Source organism: Oryza glaberrima, chromosome 6, assembly GCF_000147395.1.
Source record: "Oryza glaberrima chromosome 6, OglaRS2, whole genome shotgun sequence".
Lineage (NCBI taxonomy): Eukaryota > Viridiplantae > Streptophyta > Magnoliopsida > Poales > Poaceae > Oryza > Oryza glaberrima.
Window position 1 is genome coordinate 2284566 of NC_068331.1, and position 14108 is coordinate 2298673.

The 14108-nt window shown below is 44.4% G+C and overlaps 4 protein-coding genes across 4 annotated transcripts; 3 read left to right on the forward strand and 1 right to left on the reverse strand.

Moving 5' to 3' along the window:
• Nucleotides 1-2594: 2594 nt before the first annotated feature.
• On the forward strand, nucleotides 2595-3829 carry LOC127777473 (APETALA2-like protein 5). The gene is made up of 2 exons (XM_052304072.1): nucleotides 2595-2980; nucleotides 3172-3829. Exons 1-2 carry the CDS (start codon nucleotides 2883-2885, stop codon nucleotides 3380-3382), a joined length of 309 nt encoding a protein of 102 aa, XP_052160032.1. The 5' UTR covers nucleotides 2595-2882; the 3' UTR covers nucleotides 3383-3829.
• Nucleotides 3830-4737: 908 nt separating this feature from the next.
• On the forward strand, nucleotides 4738-6648 carry LOC127777685 (uncharacterized). The gene is made up of 4 exons (XM_052304294.1): nucleotides 4738-4847; nucleotides 5348-5814; nucleotides 5909-6125; nucleotides 6209-6648. The coding sequence occupies exons 2-4, from the start codon at nucleotides 5348-5350 to the stop codon at nucleotides 6263-6265; spliced, it is 741 nt and encodes a 246-aa protein (XP_052160254.1). The 5' UTR covers nucleotides 4738-4847; the 3' UTR covers nucleotides 6266-6648.
• A 207-nt stretch (nucleotides 6649-6855) lies between these two features.
• On the forward strand, nucleotides 6856-11103 carry LOC127776395 (uncharacterized). The gene is made up of 6 exons (XM_052302748.1): nucleotides 6856-7037; nucleotides 7127-7249; nucleotides 8509-8609; nucleotides 9054-9893; nucleotides 9979-10125; nucleotides 10221-11103. Exons 1-6 carry the CDS (start codon nucleotides 6953-6955, stop codon nucleotides 10599-10601), a joined length of 1677 nt encoding a protein of 558 aa, XP_052158708.1. The 5' UTR covers nucleotides 6856-6952; the 3' UTR covers nucleotides 10602-11103.
• Nucleotides 11104-11424: 321 nt separating this feature from the next.
• On the reverse strand, nucleotides 11425-12713 carry LOC127776398 (early nodulin-93-like). The gene is made up of 3 exons (XM_052302752.1): nucleotides 12330-12713; nucleotides 12138-12199; nucleotides 11425-11965 (listed from the first exon to the last, which is right to left on the reverse strand). Exons 1-3 carry the CDS (start codon nucleotides 12391-12393, stop codon nucleotides 11744-11746), a joined length of 348 nt encoding a protein of 115 aa, XP_052158712.1. The 5' UTR covers nucleotides 12394-12713; the 3' UTR covers nucleotides 11425-11743.
• Between the last annotated feature and the right edge of the window lie 1395 nt (nucleotides 12714-14108).

Sequence of the window (14108 nt, forward strand, 5' to 3'; positions counted from 1 at the left end):
TCGAGTCGCCGCTCGCCGGCTTCTCCACAACGACCTACTGCACACCGCACGCATCCTGACAGGATTCACCCGCAAACACCCTGCAAGACACCGACATACTCCTCCGGCACCATCAAGATTTGCAAACTAGTACAAGCGTGTATCCATCTCAGGGACAGAGAAAGCAAGCTCAACCGTTCATATCGATCCCCAACATGAATGCTTCTTTGAATGAGACAAGAGAAACACCAATCAAACAACGGAGCAATAACCATGCGAGGTGATGTGGAGATTGAAAAAAAAAAGGAAAAGCAAAGGGAGATGGGGACTGATTTGTGAGGAGGAAAAGACGGTGCCACCACAGTGGAGCACAAGTGCCGGCAGGATCGTCGGGAACCATGTGGTGGCCGTGAGTGGCTGCGGCCGCCGGAGATCGCCGCGAAGGTCCAGCGCCTCGCGCAGGCGGTGGCGAGGTCGTGGCTAGGGGTGTAGGTGGCTAACCCGTGAAACCCACTTATAGGATAAAATTATAGGATAAAATAAGCCGTAAATCCGTTTATTTTAACCTATAAGTGGGTTCGCGGCTAACCCACTTACACCCCTAGTCGTGACCTCATCGGGCACCAGCCAAACATGTGGGGCCCTGCCGTTTCTTCCTCCTCATTGAAGCTGGAGGGAGGTGGAGGCGTAGAAGCTGCAGAGCGGCATTGCTGCGCGGCCACCTCGTCGTCCAATTCTCTTCCCTCCGATTCGAGTAGAGGAGAAGAGAATGGGGAGAGGGGCAAAATCGTCTCATCAAGCTCTGCCCCAACGAAAATGAAATCAAAAATAAAGAAAATGGGAAAAATGGTAAAGTGGCTATGGTTGTGCGGTTCATATTGGCATTTTAACGAATCGCGGTTTCGAGATGGCATTATAGCGAAACGCGTTTTGAGAAGGGCTAAATGTAGGGTTGGGTGGAGGGGGTAGGTGTGGTTGTTTTTCAATAAAACCCTTGTGTTTATTATGTTTATAGCGCTACCCTTAAAAAGGAAATTTTCTTTTCTTTCGCATTGTATTTCTCTGAAGGATAAGGGGTTTCTCGGGAAAAACACAATAGACTGTCAGGCAAATCGAGGGTTAGTTCAAAATTTTATACATAGACAAGGAATTTTTTGCAAAATTACCAGATCGCACGTGGCATGCATGCAAGGTGAAACCGGGCACCAGTGGTGGAAGAAACAGGCACGCGGCATAGTCAAACGTGAGATTAACAGTGAGATTACCGGCCTAATTAGCTACCCAACCGGCGCACCGGCAACAAACAAATACTCAGCCTCAGCCGAGGAGCAGACTACAGTAAACAGGGACATGTAAATCAACAAGATAGCCAAAAAAAAAAAAGTACCAAAATTATGAGAAAAACGGTGAGGTCAGGGGAGTTATTGATCGATGATTTTGGTGAGGCTGTCTTAGGGCCAGCCTGGCTTGGATCTAACCGACCATGCTAGGCCAAAGCATGTCTTGTACCATGCAATCTTAGCTTATATGGTGTGATGATGTTGTCATTGCTGCGGTGCGCTCTTTGTATGTGATCTCTTTTAATATAAGAGGGTGTTTAGATCCACGCGTGTAAAGTTTTGGCGTCACATCAGGTAATTATAGGGTGTCGTATAGAGTGTTCGGACACTAATAAAAAAACTAATTACAAAATCCTTCAGTAAACCGCGAGATGAATTTATTAAGCCTAATTAATCCGTTATTAGCAAAATTTTTACAATAGCACCACATTGACAATCATGGAGCAATTAGGCTTAAAATATTCGTCTCGCAAATTAGTTGCAATTAGTTATTTTTTAAACCTATATTTAATACTTCATACAGGTTTTCGAATGTTCGATGTGACTAGGTGAAAAATTTTGGGGTGGGAACAAAACCGGACCTAAATTTACGTGCAATAGCAATAAATTTGGTAATCAACAATTTTAGTTTCTATAGATAAAAAGAATAAGTAATCAAATTTCTAAGATAGAGGAAGGCTTGCCGTTTGTGACAATGAATAAAATGTCAGGAGACCACCAAATGCAAATTGAGACGATGAGGGTGTGTTTAGTTTCCGTTGAAATTGTAAGTTTGATTGAAATTGGAATAATGTGACGGAAAAAGTTAGAAGTTTATGTGTGTAGAAAAGTTTTGATGTGATGAAAAAGTTAGAAGTTTGAAGAAAAAGCTAAGTAACTAAACCTTGGCGGCGAGCTTACTGATTATGCGACGAGAGGCCCGGCATGGAGTGGCCTCGCATTTTTTTTTGGAAAAAGTACAGCGAAGGTCCCTCAACTTGTTGTCCGGATAAAAAACGTCCTTAAACCCCAAAACCAGATATGCGGGGTCCCTTAACTATACAAAACCGGTTACACGAGGTCCTTCGGTGGTTTTGATCCGGTTTTAGCCTACGTGACGCGTGGGACCCACGTGGGCCCCACATGTCAGCTGCCACGTCAACTCCCCTCTCCCCCTCTTCGCTTCCTTCCTCCCCTCTCTCTCTCTCACTCTTCTCTCACAGGCTGGCCGGCGAAGCGGAGGCGCGGAGCGGCGGTGGCGGCAGGCGGGCGCGCGCGCGGCAGCCAGCGGAGGCGCGGAGAGGATGTGGCGGCCCCCTAGCGGTGGGCATGGTGGTCGTCGGCGCCTTTTCCCGACGCCGGCCGTACTGCGCAGCGCTCGCCCACGCCGCGCCGCGGTGGGGCATGGTGGTGAGGAGGGAGGGAGGGAGCTGGGGGTGTTGAGGCGGATGAGGAGGAGGAGGAGGTGTGGTTAGGCGCGAGCTCGCCGGCCTCCCCGCCCCCTTCGTGCCAGTGGGGCGAGGCAGGAAAGGGCGGCGGGATGGCGTGGTGACACGGTGGCGGCGGGCCAGGCGCAGGCGGGCGATGCGACGCCCAATCCGACGCGGGCCGCGGTCGCGCAGCTCGCAGTACCGCAACGTCACGTTCTACCGCCGCACCGGGCGATGGGAATCGCACATATGGTAAGCCTCCTCGTCTCCTGCTCGTTCCTTCCATTTTCGAGAGCTCAACGAAGGAGGAAGGAGGAGAGAGAGGCAAGGGGAGCAAAAGACGAGCAGCATGGACGGGTTTAGTATTGGATTCGTCTTGTTGTGGGCATTTCTTGCTTCTGCTCCTTTTACCTTTGTTTTTTCTGTTCCTTTCCCAATTGCAGGGCGTACGATCTGGCGACGATCAAGTTCCGCGGCGTGGAGGCCGACATCAATTTCAGCTTGGAGGATTACGAGGATGATCTGAAGCAGGTGAGAGCAAGATTAACGAGATCATTGCGGATGAGCAATCTGACCATGAGGAGGAGTTCGTCCACGTGCTCCAGCGGCAGAGCACGGGGTTCCCCCGGGGAAACTCCAAGTACAGGGGCGTGAGCTGCGCCGTGGGCACCATCGGCGTCGACGTCGCCGCAAACCTCCTCCGGACGCACGCCTTGTCCTACGCCGCCGCCGTCCGCTCGTCACCCACAAACGCGACGGCCACCAGAGGATAAGAGAGAGAGAGGGAGGGGGGAAAGAAAGATGACGTGGCATCTTGATATGTGGGACCCACGTGGGTCCCACGCTGACTCAGCAGCCACGTAGGACAAATCCGGCGTCAATATTGCCCTAGGACCTTGGGTATAGTTAAGAGGCATCGCATATCTGGTTTTGTAGTTCGAGTACGTTTTTATATCTCGGTGACAAGTTGAGGGACCTTCGGTGTACTTTTCCCTTTTTATTTCACAGGTCTGGAAGGCTGTTGGGCTCAGGCCTTGTTGCCCACAAATCCGTCTGTTGCACCCCATTTTTTTATTTTTTTTAAAAAAATTATTTTCAATACCTTGCCGCCATTTGAATTTGTGGTATGACCCTTCTCTGCGCAGCACGTCTATTTGGAAAACGTTGAACCTCCTCATAACTTTGATTTTCTTGATTATGTAAATTGAACCTTTTAGAGGCTCTCCTTTTCAAGTATTCAACTGACTGTGTTTGAAACACATTGGGAAGCTATTTTGGAAATTCTGGTCAAACATTTAACAATAAAAAGAAAATTCAATGCCCTAGGTTGTGAGTTGAACTATGCTCAAGAGTGACCAGAACCAATCCTAACAGCCCCTGATAGTTTTTTTTTTTTTTGTGAAACAAGTAATGAAAGTGGAAACAATTGACATGATAACTAATCCCTATGCGGGTGTTTAGATCCAGGGTGTAAAGTTTTAGCGTGTCACATTGGATATACAGACACACATTTAAAGTATTTAACGCAGACTAATAACAAAATAAATTACAGATTCCGTCTGTAAACTACGAGATGAATTTATTAAGCCTAATTAATCCATCATTAGCAAATAGCATCACATTATCAAATCATGGACTAATTAGGCTTAAAAAATTCGTCTAGCAATTTACACGCAAACTATGTAATTATGTTTTCTTTTTTTTTTGTCTATGTTTAATACTCTATACATACATACATACATGCATGCATGTGTCCAAGTGTGTAAAAGTTTTGGCTGGGAAAGCACAGTAGCACACATGTTAGACAAGAGGAAACAGCCCTTGCCTCCCACTTGTCTCACTGCGTTGTGGCCCTCCATTGTCAGATTCTTTCTCCCAAAGAGGGAAAAAAAGTAGCGTTTTGGAGCGCTCTCGCTGCTCGCACGACATCAGCCATGGGGGTGGCTCCCTGACATGATCAGACGGCCTCTTGACCTCGCGCCCCTCACCCACCCACCCACCCACTCGCCAGTCCGCAGGAGGCCTCTCCTCTTCTAGAGACTTCCGCCAGATCTGGTTTCTTCTCCGGTGACAATCAGCAGCCGCCCGGGGGGACGAACGAGGATCGAGTTGGTACCAGGTAACACCGCGCGCCTCACCCCTTTGCCCTCACCCCTGTCCTCTGACGACTCTGAGCCGTATGTGTTAAAGATCGCCTCGCTGCCTGCCTCCCCAGTCCCATGGCGCACGGCAGCGGGAGGTCCAAGGAACCCGCTGCTTGCCACCCCGGCTTGCCGGCCGACGGCGAGGTGGGGCGAGATGCTCCAAAACCCCAGTTTTCCTAAAACCCTAGTTAGTTTAGGTTAGATTAAGTGCAGTGACTTGTATGCTTAGTGCTTGATACCCTAGACGCTTCCAAACACTCATGTTTACTGTTCCAGTGACCAACATAAACCAAAACGGCCCTTAATTCTTCTGTCTGGTGGGTGGTGGGATATTATTAGCTTGGTGGGCCGATTGGATGCTTGATTCTTCTGCTGGGACTGTTTTCTTATTTGGGCCGCTTGTGGGCCGAGCAAACTTCCGACGTTTAGCATGTTCCTTCCAATTTTGAGTCTTGGATCAACATGTTTTAAACAGATGTCGAAGACAAATCCCAACCAGTTGGTTGAGACGAGCGCTGAGCTCGCAAGGGACGCGGTGCTCACTGTTATCGTCATCAAGAACCGTATCGTCGACTCTGTCCGATTCAGGGGGGTCGTATTCGGAACAGCTTTTGTCATCAGAAGCGACGACTGGGGGTCGATCGTCCTCACGGCTCAACACGTTGTTGAGGATCTGCAGCCCGGGGATACACTGCGCGTGCGGACAATGCTACAAAGCGGCGTCCGAGAGCTATCTGCCTCTGTTCTCTACGAGCACAGATGGTCAGATGTTGCGATTCTGAGTGTTCCAGGACTCCGGAATGTGCGGCAGCTTACCTTTGAACCATCAGTGCTCAACAGTGACAGTGTAATCGGTGTCGGGTACGCTAATCCAATTGATCTGTTCCCCGGCATCGAAATGGCGTGTAAGCGTATTCCTGATTTGTCACCAGGCAGTGTTGTGTAAGTGACTATTGTTTCAATTCAATCTTGTCCGACATTATTTCTTTGTTTACCTGACCTTATGTTCTCTAATGTTTGTTTGTTTTGTGTGAAGGTCGACTGAATATGTTGGTTTGTACCAAGGTGTTGACGTCACCTTTGTTCATCTTGAAATGGTTGGAATGAGAGGCATGTCAGGCATGCCTATACTCAACGCAACAGGGGTCGTTGCCATGCTAATCGAGGGTGAAGGGGCATACAGTACGGCAGTTTCGTATGGTACCGTCTTCCAGGTGCTTAAGGCATATCTCAAGATCCGTCTTCGCCACCACGTACGTAATAATAAGCCTCAAAATTAGTCAACTTTTCATAATTTTTTTGCCAAATTCAAATAATCTTTCTTTCTCATTTGCAGATGGATGCTCCGGTAGACACAATGACCATGGAGCAGGTCCTTGATGCGCTGCATTGATTCCATACACCATCACCGACCATGACGTCTTTTATGTGACTTGTTTTTGGAGGTGACCACAGTTTTGAGGGCTCAAGGAGACCTGTTGCATCTTTCTATGTTTGAATCTATGGGAGAATTACTGTTGTTCCTTTATAACTGGTTAAGAGTTATGACATAGGCCTGAATGATGATATAACAAGATCACAAATCTCTGTTATGCTGCCCTGCTATGTGCGTATTATATTTTCAAATTTTGTTTGGATGTGGTTTTCAAATCTCTGTATTGATTCCTGAAACCCATTCCAAAGGATGTCCTGACAAACTGGTTTGTGTGATTGGTTATCCAGTGACAATCTGATTTTTGGTTCTCAAGTGCCAATCTGAATCATCGGATAACCTGATATCCATGCATGTGTCATCGTTTGCAGTTGTATTGTTATGGTTTGCTTACCCAGCAGCATTAGTGTTGTTGAAATTCGAATGCCTTGGCAAATGGCAACCATATATATCAGCCTCTACGTGAACTGTCTGAAGTAGATCATCTATGATCTCTAATTTTGGTGAGGCTGTCTTAGGGCTAGCCTGGCTTGGATCTAACCGACCAGGCTAGGCCAATCTTAGCTTATATGGTGTGATGATGTTGTCATTGCTCCGGTGCGCTCTTTGTATGTGATCTCTTTGGTCGCCGGCGGTCCAGAAAACCGCATGCCGTCGACGACCACTGCCGGTGTAGATGTGGATGCCTCGGACGCGTCGCTTGCAATGTCTTGGGCCTGCGCCGCGAGTCTCGGTTGTGTTGAAACCCAACTCTGCTCTCTCTTTCCTTCCTAAAAAGAAAATCTCTCGTTTAATTTGCCTCTCCAATCCCCCTAATTTCAGTGGCCATCGCCGGAGAGAGATCCCCTGAGACAGATAGGACCACCATCTCCATGGGGATGCTGAATCTGATGCGCCTCATGTCCGTCAAGCGCCGCCGCCGCCGCCAAGTCCAAGTTCCCCATGGTAAAAGAACACCATCTCCTTCCTTATTTTTTCGATTATTTGAATCTGTATATATCTATAGTATGTACACAAACAAACAGAACCAAAAAACAAAAGATTTTACTGTTGTTAAGTGGTACCAATTTTTTTTAACTACCTTCATCCCAAAAATATAAAAAATTAGTAATGGATGAGACACATTTTTTTCCAGATTAATACGTTTTTATTTTTTGGGACAGATAGAATAGTACAAATTTTCATACCTTAGAGTATCAGATATACCATCTTATTAAAAACTTGAGCATCATAAAAAGACATGTTTTTATTGAGTGCAAGGTAGGAGATCAAAAGAGGTGGTTTATCTATGATCACAATGGCTGGTGGCCTCCACCTTCTTGTTCCTTTTGCTATTTAACTAGATTGACCCGACGTACGTGGGTAGAGACCATACTATTTATTATGCTATGTAAAATATGAAAAAAAAAACTATATACATGCTGAACTTCAGGTTTTCCCCTTAAGTTGATAACAAGTTGGTTTCTTTTACAAAACTGTTAGTGTTGTTGCACAAAAGGGGACAACAGAAGAAAAAAAAGATATGATTGCCATGTGTGCGATGGTGTGCTTGCTTGAGTTTTCTGTTTTATTACTCAAATGTATGTAAACCAATGTTTTCAAAATCGCTAATGTGGCATAACCAGATGCTTATATGGTATAATCGGCCACTTATATGACTTAAGTAGTATAAGGTTGGTGCATCCATTCCTTGTACACGGCCTTGTAAAGCCTTTTTAAGGGCTTGTTCGGAATGGAGGGATTACACAAGATTTTTGTAGGATTGGCAAATCCTTTGGATTTGGCACTGTTCATACATTCGGTTCATAGGAATCACACGTAGGAATTTTGTAGGAATAATGTAGCAACTTTATGAAAACGTAGGAATTTCACAGGATTCTAAACATCCACTCACACCTCATTTTTTTCATTAGCTACAACAGGGTAGATGCTGATCACGTTGGAGTGACTAGATGGGAACTAATATTTTATTGCTTAATTATACTATAATATATGAGATCAATATTAATTAGAAAATTCCTATGGTTTATATATTCCTGTATTTCGAACGCTTCATACCATCAAATTCCTTTGTTTTTCAATCCTACGTTTTGCATATGCAATCCTATATTATTCCTGTGTTTTTCCTGTTACTATGTTTTTTTTATCCTATGATCCGAACAAGCCCTAAAACACTGATGTAAACCATGCATCTTGTGCTGCAGATGGATTGATTGCCTTACGGGCTAAAAGAAAGGGTTCACCCTGCCAACAAGATGGCGATTCTCAGGGCGCTGCTGACATAGAGATACCAGACCTTCCAGAGGTACACCATAAATAAAATGTTGATGATGAAACATCTTACTAGTAGTACAAGTAAATTATAGGGTAGATTACTGCTTCAATTGCACAAATTGGTCCACCAACGCTATTAAAGTTTATGAACGGAGCACTTTGATGCTGAAACCTCCTACAGCCCTGCTGCATTGGAATCTTCTTTGTTTTGCTGCCATTGAATAGCAACATGCTATTAGACAATTAAACATCATTCCATCCATTCTTTCTGGCACAAATGCAAAGAAACAAATATGTGCTGAGCACTTAACACCTCATTTGGGTAAAGACCATATTTGCCTAATCAGGCAGGTAGCACTGGACCGGTTCAAGTGTTACTCCATAAGTTATCCTTTCTTTCTTCCATCTAATTCAACCATTTGTCTTCACAATTAGTACAATGTTTAACTTCTCTCCCATATGCTTGTGCAAGCAGGACATCTGGCGTCTTATACATTCCTTGATGCCAATGCGAGCTGCTGCCCGAGCTGCCTGTGTGTCTCGTTCCTTTCTAAGTTCCTGGAGATGCCATCCCAACCTCAATTTCAGTAGTGAAGCATTTGGGTTGAATAGAAATGCATGTGGAAAGGAAGAATTGGCTGGACTTTTCTACAGCAAAGTCAACCACATTCTCAAAAGGCACTCAGGCATCGGCGTGAAAAAGCTTACGATTAAGGTATATTCAGATTGTAGTGGGAAGGGCTCTTCATACCTCAACAATTGGCTTCAGATTGCTGTTAAACCAGGGATTGAAGAACTCATAATTTCACTGACCCAGTTCCAGGCAAAGTACAATTTCCCATGCTTTCTTCTGTCGAATGGGAGTGGAGACTCAATCCAATATCTTCACCTTTCTAACTGTTCCTTCCACCCAACAGTCACACTTGGTGGCTTAAGAAGTCTGACGAGACTGTATCTTTGTTGTGTGCGTATTACGGAGAACGAGTTAGGCTGCCTTCTTTCCCATTCTCTTGCATTGGAGCAGTTGGAAATCAGGTACTGCGATAGGATTGTTTGCCTGAAGGTACCTTGCCTACTGCAGCGGCTTATCTCCCTGAAGGTGTTTGGGTGTGACGATCTGAAACTGATAGAAAATGAAGCTCCTAATGTCTCCATTTTTGCATTTCAAGGGGACAAAACGCAACTGAAACTTGGAGAAACTTTGCAAATAAAGAGCCTATGCATGGTCCGCTCTGGTTATGTTTATCATGCTCGTGCTGAACTTCCATCCATCATGCCAAATCTTGAATCTCTTGCCATAAAGTCACGCAAAGAGGTATGAGAAATTTTGCCTGACACATGAATGAGACTAGATTCTGTCTTATGGGTTGTAGCATAATTAATTTGACCTCTTTATGCAGACGGCCTTTGCATCGAAGCTGTGTAGCAAATTCCTCTGCCTCAAGCACTTGAGCATTGCCCTTATTGGATATTTCCCAGCCTATGACTATTTGTCCCTGGCTTCTTATATTCATGCTGCACCTTCTCTGGAGACTTTCTACCTGAATGTGAGTTGCCATTCACATATTATTACTGATATGAATGAAAATTAGTAGCTGTGTGGTGGAAATGTCACTTAAAATTTCTCCCTTTCGCGTCCTAGGTAATGCAGCGGTACGTGCAGAATGTTTCAATTTTTGCACATCCTGCAGATCTGAGATCAATACGAGAAGAGCAGCATCACAGCCTTAAGAGTGTGAGGGTCACATCATTCATCTCTGTAAAGAGCTTGGTTGAGCTGACATGCCATATCCTTGAGAGTACAACTTCACTTGAGTGCTTGACATTGGATGCTTCTCAGACTGGCTTTAGGTGTGATACTCCTGGCAGCAAAATTGGCAAATGCCCCCCACTAGAGAGGGACATTATCATGGAAGGTCACAGAGGGGTCTTGGCTATCAGAAGATGCATCCAGCCTAGGGTACCTTCCACAGTGAAGCTGAATGTTTTGGAGCCCTGCAGCTGCCATTCTACTGAACTTTAGATGACATGTTTATCTTAGTTATACGATGTTTAATCGTGCTTCTGCCGATGATGATTCTGTAGATTCTTAGATTGGGTCATGGTTTCTGAAGTTTGCTCCTAATGAGTACTAGTTGATATCATCACCAAATGCACACGATATCCACCAGTAACTCCAGTTTCCACCTAGCAGCAGTGTTGTATGCACAAAAAAGTTTTACTAGCAAAAGTTCTCAAACGTTTGATTTGCCTAGTTGAGGGTTATAAAAAGCTAAAAAATTAGAGTTTGTAACAAATTTTAGTGTGTAGACTTTAATTTGAAATTTTCACCTATATATGCATGGTTTTCTTAATCTTTGAATTCATCTATGTACGTATACATAACATACGTACGCGAATAGTAGGGCAACTTGTTGCATGCATGAATGCCAGAGTTGGAATTAAGAATGCCCGTAATCGCTTTCATGCATGATTGATGGAATAAGAATCAAACAAAAACATACAGTATTCAATTGTTCATCTGTTGAAGAAAAAGCAACAGACAATATACATATAAAACTATAGCCTGTCAAAACCGTCAGCAAGTGCAGACTAAACCGCCACCCTTTTTTTTTTATCTTGATTGTTCCGTTTGAGACTTTTGAGAGACCTGTCCATATAGGAGGACCGATATATTTGAACCAAGTTAAAAAAAAATGATCCATCATCTGCAGAAAGGTGGTACACAGAACACAGTGCTCATGTTGCTGAAGCTACAAGCCTCATATATATATATACCCATTTTTATCTCCAGTGATTTAACCACTGCAGTAATCAACTTGATTAGTATTTCGCACAAACCTCTCTGTTTACCGACAATCAATACATAGTGGTCGGAATATATAGTAGTACCACTTGTGATTTCTGAACATTATGAGGAGTGCATGCACTCTGCAGTAGTGTTACATGCAGTGAGCCCCAGTGCAAGATAGCAGTACATGTATTTAATTAGGTGGCTAATGGCAGATACGACAGAGATGAGTACTAACACCACTGCTCTACAGAAGCAGCTCTAAATGGTTCTGCAGGGGCGTACATCGATTATTATATGACACAGGGATCGATCGAGAGCTAGATACTGTGATCAAGTTTCAGATTCATGCATGCATATGCTGTTCTAATTGTTCAGGGCCTGAAGAAGGCAGGGTGAGGGCGGCCGGTGCCCTGGAAGGAGGTGTTCTTGAGGTGTTCAGGTGCGTTCTCGAAGGAGTGCCTCCTCGCCAGCGAGAGGATCTTCTTGTCGGCGGCGACGAAGTATGCCATCCCGGCCGCCGTGCAGATGATCAGCGCCTGCCCCGTCGGGTTGATGTTGGCCTTCGCCCATGGCAGCATCCTCACGCTCGCCAGCTGAAATAAACCACACACATATGCAGATAATAAGTTAGTACATGTACCTGATGAGCTCTGCTGATGAATGAAGACTGAAGAAATCACACAAAAGCTAGCAGCAAGAACTGAAGAAGACGCATTTGTGTGTGTGTGTGTGTGAGAGAGAGAGATATAAAGAGAGTTTACTCACGGTGGGAACTGCAGAAGCGATGGTCGCAACGGCAGCCGCCTTAACCCCTGCAATGTTCGCCTCTGCAGATTCACAAAGCACGCACGAATATATGCATCAGTCGATATATATTCAGTTAATAAGTGCCATGGAATTCAATTAACGCAAAGACGAAGAACATTGTAGGAGTAGTTGATGACTTCGTATACGTACCACGCGAGCAGCGCTTGGCGAGGGCGAGCCTCTGCTCCAGGTGTGCACGGGTCACCGTTGCCATGTAAATTAGTTTCAGTCACTTAGTTTTTGCTGAACTGCACTAGAGCAGTTTGAGACAGAGCTAGGCAAGCCAATCGACTAGCGAGAGAGAGGGAGATCAGAGGTGTGTGTGAGAGTAGATCGAGTGTAGCGGCAAGCAAGGGAGATGGCTGAATTGGATTGGGGAGAGGCATGGGGGCCTGCGAATTTATAGGCAGGCAAGCCAAGACCCAAGAGATCGATGTAGCGGAATGAAGAAGGAATCAGTGGACGATGGAGGCAGATAGCGGCGGGCGGGGGACGTGGTTTTGGGGCGAAACCATGTGTGCGCGGGTGGCCGTTGCCGGCAACCGCCTCCGGCCTCGATCTGCTTCACGATGATACCATATATTCCGCCACGCACGTACACTACCTCGCCTCGCCTCGCTCGATCTGTTCCTATCCGTCCACGCGTCCAGCCATGGTTTGCTGATGCAACTACTGGTCGGTGCATGGGGCTCTGCCAAAGCTGGATTAGTTTTTTCTTTTTCTTTTTTGAAGCCCCCGAAGCTGGATTACTTAAGAGTATGGACCCTCTGAATTGTAGGTTTGAAAAAACAATGGGATAAATACGAGAAAAAACATGATTCTGAAATGAATGTGAGTATAAAACAATGATTGCAAAAAAACCATGAATGGCTGATTGACTGCACCGCAAGAAAAAAAAGTAGAAACTAAAGATAGACTTAAAAGAACATTTTCTAATAGGCTGGAGCTCTTATCAAGTTTACTCTAAAATTTATGTGCAATAAGTCATTCCATAGAAATGTTATAAGATTTGAAAAACATCATTCCTTTGAATCAAATGGTCACATAGAAAAAATTACTATAGGATTTAAATCCTATAAGAATCCCTTTGACTCGGAAGAAAAGCATAAAATTTTTGAAAGACTTCAATCCTATAAAAGAATTTTCTATGAAGGTTTTCAAAATAACAGATTGAATCATATTCTATCTTTTGAAATTCCAATGGAATAGTCAATCCAGTAGAGATTTTGAAGAAAATTTAGCAAGAGTTCTAACCTCTTAGAAAATTTTTCTTTAAATTTCTCTCATCTAATACCTGTGTTTTTCCTACGATCCAATCAAGCAATCATTCATGTGTTTTTCCTGTGTTGTGTAATCATCTATTTTGCACTTATATTCCTATCATAATCCTGCATTTTTCCTATTCCTCCATTTTTTTTTCATTTCTACTATTCAATGGGGCCCTAAAATTCCTATCTACTATCTAGATCCTTTGATTCAAATGGTCCCTAAATTAAATAGTATAACCATTCAAATCATTTATAACTAATCTAACAGTATATTCGTACATTAGTTAACTATAAATATATATCATACCATTAATATCTGATCTCACCTCTCATAGCGTCTTGGAGTTCGTGGTGCAATTAGCTGTAAAGCTGTAGCTCACTTCTCTTCTTTCTTCTCTTTATCTTCTTCACATCTGATTATAGTTAACTTATAGTCTATTATGTCAGTTGCTCTCACTTTAATCCACTGCTTCTAATACTCACTATTGATTCATGGAATCCATAACATCTCACTAGATGTAGGCATGAACCAAGATCGTTGTAATTTTGAGCTCTCTCTGGGGACTAATTAATCCTATAACTACTGCGTGCACGTAGATTCGCGACTAATGCAGTTAGTGGGGGCGTGTGGTGAGCAGTTAATTAATTAGGAGTGAGCATT